Raw genomic sequence first — 15,023 nt, forward strand, 5'->3', positions numbered from 1 at the left:
AAAAGTTATCCACTTCAAGACCTGTACAACCTCATTGTAGACTGCTTGACAACACTGAAGCAAATTCAGCAGCTTAGTGCAACACGCCTACTCTGATGTGGCATTTACCAAGCGCCTCTATGAAAGGAGACCATTGAAGTTCTGGTGGTACCGCCCTAAAATTCAAGTTAACAGAGCAGCTTTCCCTAGCCTGAGAGTAATCTTAGGAGGCCAAACAGAAGGGCAAGAACATCCAAGAACAAGTTCTACTGTGGCCAAAGTAAGGTATTATTTTGTCCATTCTGCCAGGTCTTAAAAGGTTGAACAATAAGTCTGAAAGATTGTGATGGAGACAGGTGGTAAAGAAGTCTACTAAAGGGGTTCCCTACACACTCCTTAACAGCCCTCAGATCTGGGGTTGAAGAAGCCATTAATCAAGAGCCTGATGTGCATCCCATGTTCTGGCCACCCAGATGTCTACCTGAAAGACACACAAATTTCAGCCCTGTGGTGGAATTATCTAGCATTCCTCATATTACCTTGTTGGAGAAGATGAGTTGCAATGGACAGATGATTATGGTATGTTGTTTTCAGTTCTAGAAGATTGACATCCATCTCCCTGCATTCTTGGGACCTAAGGTCTGAAGCTGACAAGCCTAACAAGTAGGTACCCAAACATGCCTTTGTTGTTATTGCCAGCAATTGAGGTATGCCAGGATTTTTGCAGAATGGTAAACTGGAAAATTGTCCGACTTGCAGCAACCACACACTGTTTCTAGCTTTAGCAACCTCTGTTATAAAGTGGCTGCAAGGTACCAGTGTCTACAACACTTAAATGAGAGAGCAACTTTTACCACAATTTTGCAGGTAGATACCCAATAAGCTCTTCATGTGTTTGCTCCAATATAAGACATGTGAAATTAAATTCCTGAATAGGCTACAAGTCCATGGCTAGTTAAACTGATTCCTTTGCTGAGACTGAGCCAACATGTCCTTTTAACTAAGGCTGATGATAAAACATCAGTGTTTCCATAGCTCTTCAACCTGATGCCTCTCCCAAAACAAAGAGACTTGAACTGGAATTCTATGTATTGATATAAAAACTGAAGGATTAACCTTGGAAAATCTGTGACTTAGTTAACTAAACTACCATAGATACTTTTGGGGAGGTCTTCTTTCTCCTGTGCCCAACTGGTGGAATTATCTATCATTCCCCATATTCCCTAGTTGAAGAAAAACGGGTTCAATGGACCAACAAGCATGGTACATTGTTTTCAGTTCTAGGAGATTGACATTCCTCTCCCTGCATTATTGGGACCTAAGGCCTGAAGCTGAGAAGCCTAACAAGTAGGTACCCAACATGTCTTAGTTGTTGTTACCACTAATTGAGGCATGACAGGATTTTTACAGAATGGTGAACTTGAAAATTGTCCGGATGACTTGCAGCAACCACAATCTGTTTAACTCCAGCTTTAGAAACCTTTGTTATAAAGTGGCTGCAAGGTACCAGTGTTTACATAACTTAAGTGAAAAAAATGGCTGTATAGTATATAAGTCCATGGCTAGTTAAACTGATTCTTTTGCTGGAACTGAGTCAACATGTCCTAGTAACAAAGGCTGATGATATAACATAGCTCTTCAACCTAATGCCTCTCCCAAAACAAAAAGAATTGAATTGGAATTATACGTATTGACATAAAAACTGAACGATTACTCAAGAAAATATGTGACTCGGGTAAAAGAAAAACTACCATAGAGACTTCTCGGGAGATATCCTTTCTCCTGTGCCCAAGTGTAAATGATAAGCTCACTTGATGATACAAGTCAAGAGATAGCACTGATACAACACAACTCTCAGGGAGCGCTGCCATGTTTAGAATGAAACACACGTTATACGGATTATCTGCAACCAGAAACTCAATGGAATCCACATGTACTGAAAACCAATATGGATTCCCTTTCTTCTAGAGAGAGAGAGAGAGAGAGAGAGAGAGAGAGAGAGAGAGAGAGAGAGAGAGAGAGAGAGAGAGAGAGAGAGAGAGAGAGAGAGAGAGAGAGAGAGAGAGAGAGAATCATTCTTGTACAAAATGTATTGAGCTTCAACCAGAACCACAATATTCTCCCTGTATTTTGAGTTTAACACATTCTGTGATTTTAAAATTGGCGCAACAAATGAAAATTAAACTCACAATGCTTTGGTTTTGGGGCTTCATTCTCATCAGGCTGAGGCTCCTCCTCCTCTTCTTCACTTTCTATCTAAAAAAGACAATAAAATAATATTACCAACTGAATCAATATAAACAACAGAAATAAGAAAAAATTATACAGCAACAAAATAACTGTAGCATCTTAATATAAAGGAGTGAATTTTAGTTATTGTAAAGTTAGTTTGCTTGGGACAGCAATACCCTCATGTATCCTTTATGAGAGAGACATCGTCTCACATCCTCTGTGCTTTTAATACCAGGTTCTAGTTGTGACTGCGGAATGACAATTAAATAATTTTGTACCTGTATTTCTGCAGTGCACAGCAACATTTGTTAGGACTATAATTTGCGAGTACAATACAGTACTGTACATTAAAATCAAACCTTATGAGATAAATTTTTACCTCCTTTTATACCTACATTCAGTACAATGCATTCCTAAGTTTTATCAGATGTGGCCATCCAAAATATAACTATATATCTATAAACATAGAGACTTAATTTACAATGATATCCTTTATAATTTACACTGATTCTCTCTGAAATGATTGATTACTGTATCATGTTAAAAATGATATTTTAATTATAAAATAAATTTTTGAATATACTTACCCGGTGAATATATAATAGCTGCAACTCTTCGGCTCGACAGAAAACACACTCAAAAAACTCGCGAGCGATCGCTATGAAGGTTGCGGGTGTGCCCACCAGCGCCAACTGTCGGCCAGATACCACTCTTGCATGTAAACAAAACCTTCAATTCTTCTCGTCCCGCTGTGTCTCTATTGGGGAGGAAGGGAGGGTCATTTAATTTATATATTCACCGGGTAAGTATATTCAAAAATTTATTTTATAATTAAAATATCATTTTTAAATATTTAACTTAGCCGGTAAATATATAATAGCTGATTCACACCGTAGGTGGTGGGTAGAGACCAGAGTTAATTAAGTTTACAGCGTATAAGCTAAGAGTTTTTTCATTTTGACAGTTATCAATATAACAAAACCAAAATATATAGGTACCTGGTAAGGAAGTTGACTTAGACGATTACTCTGCCTTGTAAGTCTGTCTTCCTCACGGAGCCCAGCGATCCTCTTAGGATGCTGAAAGACTCCCAGGAGCTGAAGTATCAAGGGTTGCAACCCATACAACAGGACCTCATCAAACCCCTAATCTGGGCGCTCTCAAGAAATGACTTTGACCACCCGCCAAATCAACCAGGATGCGAAAGGCTTCTTAGCCTTCCGAACAACCCATAAAACAATATTAAAAACATTTCAAGAGACAGATTAAAAGGATATTGGAATTAGGGAAGTGTAGTGGTAGAACCCTCACCCACTACTGCACTCACTGCAACGAATGGACCCAGTGTGTAGCAGTCCTTGTAAAGAGTCTGGACATCTTTTAAGTAAAATGACGCGAACACTGACTTGCTTCTCCAAAAAGTCGCGTCCATAATACTTTGCAGAGATTTATTTTGCTTGAAGGCCACGGAGGTTGCTATATCTCTAACTTCGTGCGTCTTAACCTTAAGCAAACATCGGTCTTTCTCATTCAAGTGAGAATGAGCTTCTCGTATTAAAAAAAATCTGATAAAATATGACAAAGCATTCTTTGACATAGGCAATGATGGTTTCTTAACTGAGCACCATAATGCCTCAGATTTCCCTCGTAATGACTTAGTACGAGCTAAATCGAACTTAAGAGCTCTAACAGGACATAATACTCTTTCCAGTTCGTTGCCTACGATCTCTGATAAGCAAGGAATATCAAAAGATTTAGGCCAAGGACGAGAAGGCAGTTCATTTTTGGCCAGGAAACCAAGTTGAAGTGAACAAGTGGCTTTTTTCTGTAGAAAAGCCGATGTTCTTACTGAAGGCATGAAGTTCACTGACCCTTTTAGCCGAAGCCAAGCACACTAGGAAAAGTGTCTTGAGGGTGAGATCCTTCAGGGAGGCTGAAAGTAATGGCTCAAACCTGTCTGACATGAGGAACCTTAGGACCACGTCTAAGTTCCATCCAGGAGTTGGCAAACGACGTTCCTTAGAGGTCTCGAAAGACTTAAGGAGATCTTGGAGATCTTTATTGTTGGAAAGATCTAAGCCTCTATGTCGAAAGACCGAAGCCAACATGCTCCTGTAGCCCTTAATCGTGGGAGCTGAAAGGGAGTGAACCTTTCTCAGATGTAAAAGAAAATCTGCGATTTGGGCTACAGAGGTACTGGACGAGGACACAGATGCTGACTTGCACCAGTCTTGAAAGACTTCCCACTTCGACTGGTATACTCTAATGGTAGAAGCTCTCCTAGCTCTTGCAATCGCACTGGCTGCCTCCTTCGAAAAGCCTCTAGCTCTTGAGAGTCTTTCGATAGTCTGAAGGAAGTCGGACGAAGAGCGGGGAGGCTTTGATGGAAATTCTTTACGTGGCGCTGACGTAACAGATCTACCGTTAGAGGAAGACTTCTTGGAAAGTCTACCAGCCATTGAAGTACCTCGGTGCACCACTCTCTCGCGGGCCAGAGGGTAGCAACCAACGTCAACCTTGTCCCTTCGTGAGAGGCGAACTTCTGCAGTACCTTGTTGACTATCTTGAATGGTGGGAATGCATATAAGTCCAGAAAAGACCAATCCAGTAGAAACGCGTCTATGTAGATTGCTTCTGTATCTAGGACTGGAGAGCAATAGATTGGTAACCTTTTGGTCAACGAGGAGGCAAAGAGGTCTATGGTGGGTTGACCCCAAGTAGCCCAAAGACTCTTGCCCACGTCCTTGTGGAGGGTCCATTCCATGGGTATCACCTGACCCCTCCGACTGAGACAGTCTGCCAAGACGTTCAAGTCCCCCTAGACGAATCTCGTCAACAGGGAGACGCCTCGAATTCTTGACCATAAGAGAAGGTCCTTTGCGATCTCGAGCAGCGTGAAGGAGTGTGTGCCTCCTTGCTTGGAGATGTACGCCAAAGTTGTGGTGTTGTCTGAGTTGCCTCTACCACTAAGTTTTGAAGAAGCTTTCTAATATCATCAAGGCCAAGTGGACTGCTAATAGCTCCTTGCCGTTGATGTGCAAGCTCTTCTGACTTGAGGTCCACAGACCCGAGCATTCCCGACCGTCCAGGGTCGCCCCCCAACCCAAATCCGACGCGTCTGAGGACAACACGTGGTTTGAGTTCTTGACTGCTAGGGATAGTCCCTCTCTCAGACTGATATTGCTGTCCCACCATTTCAGGCATGCCTTTACTGGTTCGGAGACTGGGAATGATACCGTCTCTAATGTCTTGTCCTAGTTCCAGTGAGAGGCTAGATGGAACCGGAGAGGCAGAAGGGGTAGTCTCCCTAGTGAGACAAACTGCTCCAGGGATGAGAGAGTCCCTACGAGACTGTTCCAACTCCTGACTGAATAAACGTTTTCTTTTCAGCATTAGTTGGACTTCGAGCAGGGCTTGACTGCGAATCTCCATCCCCAAATATAGAATAATCTGGGATGGGATCAGTTGGGACTTTTAGGTTGACCAAAAGTCCCAACTCCCTGGCCAGACTCAGCGTCCAATGTAGATCCTGCAGACAGCGAAGACTGGACGATGCTCTGAGAAGCCAGTCGTCCAAGTACAGGGAGGCTCGGATCCCCGATAGATGGAGGGATTTTGCCACATTCCTCATGAGCCTCGTAAACACGAGAGGCGCAGGACTAAGGCCAAAGCACAGGGCTCGAAACTGGTACCCCACATTCCTGTAAACAAACCTCAGAAACGGTTGGGAATCCGGGTGTATAGGAATGTGGAAGTATGCCTCCTGAAGGTCGAGAGAGACCATCCAGTCGCCTTCCATAAATGCTGTCAAGACAGCCTGTTAGACTTCATCGTGAAGTTTGTGTTGACAATGAACACATTGAGCGCTGGGGAGAGCCTATGAGGTTTGAGAAGTCTATCTGGGCAGAGGCAGGAACTCCCAATCCGAGAACTTCTCTCGTGTCATATCAGACTCTCGCTCTATAAGCCAGCTTAAAAGTAGGGAAAGCAAAGGCTGTCTCCCCCAAACTCCTCCTGGTGATAAACCAGTTGCCTAGCAAACGTAAAGCTCTCTTAGAAGAGCGAGAGAGCACTAGCTTATAAAACAACGGCTTTGAAGTAGCTAGACCTAGTGTAAGCTCTGACGTTTAGGCGAACGAGGAGCAGCAGTTACAAAAAGATCCGGACAAAGATCCTTAAAAATCAGCATGATTTATTTAAAGTCCATAGGGGGCTAAGCAGCTTTAGGCTCCTCTCCGTCTGATAGAGTCCTCAAGGGAATATCAGTAGGAGGGGGAACAGCAACTTCCTCATCTGAAGGAACCTTGTCTGACAATAGCCGAGTCTCAAGCAAGGGAGAGACCTACCGTGGTGGCAATGCTTAACAAGCAGAGTCCACACACACTAGTGCATTAGTAGCGGACCAGGACGCAACGTCATGTAACTGCTTGACAGTCTGTGAACTGTCAACAACAACAGGTGCGTGAGGACGCACAGCGTCCACTTGAGACTGCTTTGACCGCCTAGTCTGAGCACACACACTGGTGCATTAGTAGCGGACCAGGACGCAACGTCATGTAACTGCTTGACAGTCTGTGAACTGTCAACAACAACAGGTGCGTGAGGACGCACAGCGTCCACTCGAGACTGCTTTGACCGCCTAGTCTGAGCAGTCAAAACAACTCTAGAATGCGGAGGTTGACGCTCAGCGTCAAAACAAGTCAACTCCGATTGTTGGCGAACGTCCTGAACGTCAACAGGAGCATCAGCAAGTGGCCTAACGTCCAAATGTGGCTGAAAATCCACACGAGACCGCATCGAGTGTGGTTCTAAATAACCTGACTGATGTGACTTGGCTACGCCAACGTCAACAGGACGCACAAAGGAACGTTAGGGTGGCTGAAGGCCAGGATCTCGATGAGATAAACGGCTAGGCTCAACGGACTTATCGGCAGAATAGTCTTCCATAAGGGAGGCAAGCTTATTCTGCATGTCTTGCCGTACAACCCATTCAGGATCAACGGGAATGGTTGCGGTAAGAGACGAGGGTAACGTCTGTGACTGCAAAACCTTGCCTACAAAAAGACTCTCGGAGTCTGTGTTACGCTTTTGTTTAGGCGGCGAGCAGTCTTCCGATGACTGCATAGGGTCAGAGCTGTCCTAATGGTTAAAACCAGGACGCTGGACCTGTCCTGAAAGGACTGACTTTCGCTTAAAGGGCCTCGAAACCTTGTTCCACGGTTTCTTATGCGAAAAGCCTTCGGATGACGAGGAGAAAATCGTCTCTCTCGCCTTATGGTAGGGGTGATCTTGGTAAGATACACCTGATACCATAGAGGGAACGTCTGTTCGCTGATCAAGGCCTCTCGAACCCATAAGTCGTACGACATTACATCTCCCCTGGGCTTGGGAGCTTGCAAGAGGTCCCGGATTAGGCGAACGACAGGCACGAACAGACGAACCCTCGGTCGCAACACTGATAACACTTTGCGCAATATCACTTTATCACTACGATTTTCTGTTTTGCACTTAATTCACTGAAATCAAATTTTTTAACAATTCACATTAGGTATGAATAAAACTGATTTCTACCTGAAGCACGCAATTCTACCCTCTATCAAAAGGTTATAATTGCGAAACCAGTCGTATAATGTAAGAACATTAATACCAGCAAAAAACAGTAAACATATTTTAAGATAAAAAAAAAAATCAGTGGCTGGGGAAGAGACTAAACACTAGATCATTCAAAACTACGTTTTCAATCTCTCACCGTAAGTGCCTTGGGACGAGAATAAAAACTAAAAACGTTTTATCCTTTCTCCCCGTACAGAGAATAGGGACGAGAGTAACTCGAGAACAATGTTACTCGCTTGGGACGAGATAAAGATCGGAACGTTCTCTCTCCTCTCTCTCTCTCCGTCTCTATCTCTCTCTCTCTCTCTCTCTCTCTCTTGATTTCGCACCGAAGAGAAGAGCCCACTTACCTTTCGTCAATAAACAGGTTATTTGACCAAAGGAAAAAACTGAAAGGTTTTTCAATTAAAAGTTCCTTTAAAATAGTCTTTAAAACATTTAAGCTTTGAAAGAAAAAAGAACAAAACGTCAGAATCAATTTACTCTTTCTGCAAAGTGAAACCGTGATACTCTCTCTCTCTATCGTAACGATAGAGCGCAAACTGCGTAGCATAAATCAACTAAACGTTAGTTCATCTTTGAAACAGTACGAAGACTATTCAAAGAAAAAACTATCATAAAATATTTACTAAAAGTATTTCATTTAATAAGTTTTAAATCATTAGCTCTGTAAAAATTATTTACGATAGCAAAGGGCTCAACGTTGTTTAACTTCGGTTTCCAAGTTAGGACCGCCTACTCTCAGGAAAGGTCGCATATAAACAAATCATTAAAATTTATTTTGATGTTTATTATAAATGGAAAGCTAATCGAAGAGGCCTAATAAAGGCGGTTGAGATATAAAATATATAGAGGAAAATCTATAATTAATTTATAATGTGATAAGATAATTGCTAAAAGCCTAAAACACACTTCCGTCTACGGGAAGGGTCGGCCATTTAAAAGTCAAAGAAAGTCCATACTCTCTTTGTCATCAAAAATTAAATCTATCCAAAAACGAGTTCAAGATTTAAGATGAAGATAAAACACCTGCACTGCGAAAGCTCAAACCAAAATGAAGTACTGTACTTCACCAAATATGTTGAGAAAACTCCAGGTTCTACAGCGAGTATTGATATGTCTTGTCGTCAACGTCGACAGAGAAGAATTGAAGGTTTTGTTTACATGCAAGAGTGGTATCTGGCCGACAGTTGGCGCTGGTGGGCACACCCGCAACCTTCATAGCGATCGCTCGCGAGTTTTTTTTGTGTGTTTTCTGTCGAGCCGCAGAGTTGCAGCTATTATATATTCACCGGCTAAGTTAAATATTTAAAACATAAAAATTCAACGAATAACTTTTGTCACCTCTACAAATCATGATGCAAAAGCTTAAGGCATAAAACTGACTCTTTTCACAATACAATCAAAGCCTCACTTTCCACATATTAAGTCAGTAATCACCACATCCTGGTTAAGATTTCATGGGCCATGATAATAACAAAACTGGGCCAACAAGTGAAAGTGCTGATCCCAATTATTCTAATTTTGGTTACACACACGTTAGGTCTATAAGATACTGTACAAGGAATTTTCATCCAAGATTAAGTACCATACAACTTCTCAATCTTCCACGCGTGGGATCTATTCAATAAATTTGGAAACAGGATTTATGAATTTGGGTCACATGGCCCAGCACTGGGCCATGAGAGGCATTCTGCACCAAGGTACAATAGTGAGAAAACCTTACAGTTATACTATGATGTATATATATATATATATATATATATATATATATATATATATATATATATATATATATATATACTGGGCTCGAACCTGTGCCGCCCAGTGAATAAGCTCCATTTAGCACTTATTCTTAGGTAATTTACTGCTAAATATACCAGAGAAAAAATGTAAAGGAGTGCTAGGTTAACTAGCTCGCTCACCTATTGGTGTCGGTATAAAATTGGGCGTATAATCCAGAGGTCCCGCACTATTTAGATTTATCCACGACAAATACCCCAATAGAGGAGAGCCGTTCAACCTCACTCGGCACCACCAACTCTGCATCCGCTCAGAACCCAACTCCTTTTAGCACGCCTGTGTTGTAACCCGCTTTTTTGTTGTGCTCTCGTTTTCCACTTATTTTCCACTGGATTATGGCTTCTTCGTCGGTTTCCCAGGAGACACCGTCTAAGTTAAGTACCAAGCTTGGTTTTGCTGTGTTTTGAGCAACCTAGATCGTTTAATATTTAAATTATAGGAGTTTATTCTCTTCGTTCATATCGATCTTGCTTGATTCCACTTACAGTTGGTACTCCTGTTTTGAGAGCTTTTAGTTTCACTCGCGGTGTTACTATGTGTATTATTTTTATTTTTAAATTTTATTTGTTATTGTGGATATTCATTATTTAGCGTTTAGAACCCTCGTGGTTCAATTTTAGGGCCGATATCATTTACGTATCGTTATGGCTGCCGACCTTCGTTGCTAGGCGGCAATGTTATTTTTAAGCCATCAGGTGTGTCTTTTGTGATTTAATTATTATGTTGCATGCCTTGCCCAAAAATTTTTATGTGTTTATTTATATAATTTTTCAACGCTATCACTATTATAATGAATATTTGTGTTATTACTCCGTTTGATCTGTCTGGTTGGGGATCGTCAGTCGGTAGCCCTGCTGCTCCGTTTCACGTGATCCTCCCCCATGCTCCCCCTCTCGCTAGGTGGGCGGCTAGGCTTCTCTCCCCCCCTCCCCTAGGGGACCGTTGCCTTCCCTCCTTTTAGAGGGGGTAGTTCAGTGTTTATGGACTTTGTCCTCCGGGTGTCCCGGCGGGTTCGTCTCTGTCTAGTCTGGTTGGCCACCGGTCAACAGAGTTGGATCCCGGTGCACCCTATTTTATATTCACTTATCACACTGGTTTATGTTATACGAAACCCTCTGGGTTCGGTTGGCGGTTCTTATCTACAGTTCCGCCCCCCCTATTAATTTATAACAGTTCCTATGATTATATATGATGATTATATATGACAGATCACTATCCCGGAGTTCCTATACGAATTGGTTTTGGATATACTTTTATTTCCCGGCCCGGGGCTTATCCTCGCCCCGGGAAATCAGACACCATGTGTCTTAATTCCTTGTTGTTGCATCCTTTTTTATGCTCCCGGCTCGACCGGAATGGATTGCTATACTTTAGTCTTAAGCTAGACTTATGTTTAGGCCCGGGTCCTCCGGACTCGCCCCTACTTAAGAATATTACAGTTAAGCTCTAATCTTGTGTTAGACTATATGTTAGGCCCGGGTCCTCCGGACCCGCCCCTACTTAAGAGAATTACAGTTTCTCATATACTATTCTTTTTATAGATGGTGCATTGTCAGACGACGGCCTGTGCGGCTGTTCTGCATCAGCCCTGCGGCCATACCGTCTGTCGGTCTCACGCCCTCTGCGGAGTGCAGCTGGAGGACGTCGTGGTATGGCACCCGGATAACTGTGTGGTCTGTTTTGACCTCATTACCACCCTTGGATCTGACTCGGTGAGTCCCGTTGGCTATGTTGCCTTCTTATTTATCTTACCTTTTTTGGTATACATACACTATTTAGTAAGATCTCTATGGTCTTGAAGGACCACTGGGAGTCTTCCCTTTTTATAATTCCCACTATTATTTCAGGCATCCCCGGAGCAAAAGTCTGCGGCTCGGGCCACACTGAAAGTGTGGGTTGGTGGTTTTGCCCGGAACGTGAAGTCCAAGCGGCCGTACGTCCTATCCGAGGACTACTGTTCCTTGATTTACCCCAACGCCAAGTCTTCAGCCGCTGTGGCTAGGCATGTTGCAGCTCCCATCATTGCCCATATTGATGCCACCATAGCGGGGTTCATTGATCCAGAGCAGGATCCGTCGGACGCCCCCGGAGATCTAGAAAACAATGTTGCCTCCATGAACCTAGACGTGGAACCCATGTTATTGGATGATCCGGATACAGGTAGGGTGGTAAGTGAGGCAGGTGTTTCCGGCGCTGAGATTCCTATCCTCAGCCCCGCTCTTTCTTCTTCATCTGATCGCTCTTCCTTTCATGGTTTTTCTGGGGACCGTGATTCGTCTCAACGATCATACTCGGGTCCCCCCCAGGATAAGTCTACATCTAGAACCTTACCTAAAGCTCGTAAGCCTCACAAGGCTTCTCATAGTTCTAAGCAGAATAAAAACCTGTCATCTAAGGCTTCTGGCTCCTCCTCTAAGTCTCACGACCCGGGAGTTCATTCCGCCACTCCTGCTGCTAGCCGGGGCCTTTCCGAATCAGCCATGCTTCGCATCGTGTCGGAGATGCAGGCTAAGTTGGTATCAGAAATGCAGTCTAAGATGGACACGATGTTCTCTAACATCGGTCAGAGACTTGGGGCATTAGAGCAAGGTGCTCCGGAGCGAGTCCAAAGCTCTCTCATCCCGGATGCCTCTAAGCTCCCGCCGTTTGCCAAGAATAATCCTTGGCGTATGGCTCTTCATTCCCCGTTCTCAGACGGAATGTTAACTTTGGAGGGTCTTGGCACTCGTCCTCTAGAGGACTTTGAATTCTTTCCTCCTGGTCTGGCATTTCCATTTCATGGTTATGCCAGGCTTACCGAGGAAGCTTTGGTTCGGTTAGACAAGGTCCCCAAAGAGACGGTCATCTTCCCTAAAGAGCAAGCCCAATCTGTTTGGGCCAGATTCCTGAATGACACTGGCTGCACCAACACCATGTTGACGCCTTATAAGAGCTCCTTCACAATGTTCTTAATGGACAAAAACACCGTGACTCCATGCGTCAATAAGGTAGCAGAGCTTGCTTTCCAATATGCTCTGGAGGAGAAGCCCTTGCCTCCCATCCGAGAGGTGGATCCAATCTCCCTCCTTCTTCCTTCAGGCATTGAGTGTTGGGACAACGTCCATACCACCTTTACCTCTGGCAAGCTAGCAGCAGACTGTGCTTCAGTAATGTTTAGTGAGCAGCTTCCCCGTCTCCCGGAATCCCTCATTAAACAGGAGTATGATTCCCGCCTACGTGTTGGCCGTACTCTGAACTTGGCCACGTCCACGGAGTCGATAGCCTTGACTTATGATACTGAGAGTATCTTTAAGTCTCTCAACAAGGCTACGTTGCAGTCATTATACTATGACCTGTATGACTTCGTTACTGCTAAACGCAGGTGTCGCAAACATGTCCTGGCTGAGGCGACTATTAGGCACGAACCTAATAAGCTTATCCGGTCCTCCTGTTGGGGTTCAAATCTCTTCCCTGAGGATCTTGTAGAGGAAGTCTTGGCGGAGGCCACTAGAGTCAATCAGAGCCTTAAAGCCCGTTGGGGTTTGACTCCTAAACGTAAATATGACCCCGCAAATTACCAAGCCCGGGGTAGGAAGAAGCTCCGTCCATATACCTCCACCCAGTTCAGGCAACAGCAGAGTGGTTCGTCCAATTTCCGACTGCCTCTTCCCCCATCTCCCGTTGCCCCTGCACAGCCTTCCACCTCTCAGGCTCCTTCGGACGACTATGTCACCGTTCTGCTCCCTAAGAGCCAGCTTTCCGGTGCCTCCGCCACTTCTCCTGCCTTTAACCAGTCTTATGAGGCTCATAGCTCTTCCCAGAGTTATAATAGAGGTAGAGGCTACCACCGTGGTTCTAACCAGAACAGAGGCAGGGGAAGATTCTTTCGCAGGGGAAAGAACTTCCGAGGCGGACGTGGAGGCAACTCCTCAAACCAATACTGAGGTGCAGCAGGTAGGGGGGAGGCTCTATGCCTTCCGCAACAAATGGAGGTTCAGTCCCTGGGCTTTCAGTATCATCTCCAAGGGACTGGGGTGGAGTTGGATTCAAGGGCCTCCTCCTCCGAACAAATTTCATTAACATTCCACTCCGGACCTAGTCGAATTTGTCCAGGATCTTTTACAAAAGAACGCCATACAAGAAACGAAACACCTGAAGTTTCAAAGTCGGCTGTTCAGTGTCCCGAAGAAGGATTCAGACAAGAGAAGAGTGATTCTAGACCTATCCCTTCTCAACTTGTCCATTCAATGTGACAAGTTTCGAATGCTTACCGTCTCGCAGGTGCGGACCTTACTTCCCCGTGGGGCCGTCACCACCTCTATCGATCTTACAGACGCCTATTATCACGTCCCGATAGCGAGACACTTCCGTCCGTATCTAGGCTTCCGCTTAGGGGACAAAAATTACTCCTTCAAGGTGATGCCTTTCGGGCTCAACATCGCCCCAAGGATCTTCACAAAGTTAGCAGAAGTCGCTGTTCAGGAACTCAGAAATCAGGGGATTCAAGTAGTAGCCTATCTGGACGACTGGCTCATTTGGTCAGACTCCTCCCAAAATTGCCTAAAAGCCACTCACAAAGTCATCCAATATCTTCAATCTCTAGGCTTCCAGATCAACTTCAAGAAGTCCCGTCTTCTTCCAAAATCGAAGTTCCAATGGCTCGGCCTGCAATGGGATCTTATATCTCATACTCTGTGTCTTCCCAAACCCAAGAGGCTAGAGATTGCAAGGAACACCAAACGCTTTCTCAAAGACAAAATAAGTTCCAGACGACTCCAAGAGAGGATTCTGGGGTCCCTTCAGTTTGCCTCAGTGACGGATCTACTTCTGAAGGCAAAATTGAAAGATATCAATCGTGTCTGGCGTTCGAGGGCGAACCGGAAGCTCCGGGACAGGAAAGTCCGCCTTCCTCCCATTCTACGGGAAAGACTTCTTCCTTGGACAAGAGCCAACAGTCTGTCAAAGTCAGTTCCCCTTCGATTTCCGCCTCCGAAGTTAATCATTCACACGGACGCATCCCTATCAGGTTGGGGCGGCTATTCTCAGCTCAGGAAAGTTCAAGGTCTTTGGTCTCCCTTGTTCCGCCAATTTCACATCAATGTGCTGGAGGCCATGGCAGTTCTTCTAACCCTGAAACGTCTCGCTCTACCCAAGAGACAACACCTTCGTCTGGTCCTCGACAGCGAAGTGGTGGTCCGCTGCCTCAATAGAGGCGGGTCAAAGTCAGGGCCTCTGAACCATGTTCTAGTAGCCATATTCTCCCTAGCAGCCTCGAACCGTTGGCATCTTTCAGCTGTCCACCTGGCGGGAGTCCGGAATGTAGTGGCAGACGCCCTGTCCCGGACCTCCCCTCTAGAATCGGAATGGTCACTCGATCTAAAGTCATTTCGGTGGATTCTCTCTCGGGTTCCCGGTCT

The 15,023-nt window shown here is 44.6% G+C and overlaps 1 protein-coding gene across 4 annotated transcripts in view; it reads right to left on the minus strand.

Annotated features, from left to right (window-relative positions):
- Hakai (E3 ubiquitin-protein ligase Hakai) overlaps positions 1-15,023 on the minus strand; it is a 263,961-nt gene that overhangs the window by 11,576 nt on the left and 237,362 nt on the right. For all 4 annotated transcript variants that reach the window (XM_068370858.1, XM_068370861.1, XM_068370859.1 and 1 more), the window contains exon 3: positions 2,169-2,235. In XM_068370858.1, the coding sequence (XP_068226959.1) occupies positions 2,169-2,235 (67 nt within the window). The remainder of the gene's footprint in view (positions 1-2,168; positions 2,236-15,023) is intronic.

This window comes from Palaemon carinicauda, chromosome 3, assembly GCF_036898095.1.
Source record: "Palaemon carinicauda isolate YSFRI2023 chromosome 3, ASM3689809v2, whole genome shotgun sequence".
Lineage (NCBI taxonomy): Eukaryota > Metazoa > Arthropoda > Malacostraca > Decapoda > Palaemonidae > Palaemon > Palaemon carinicauda.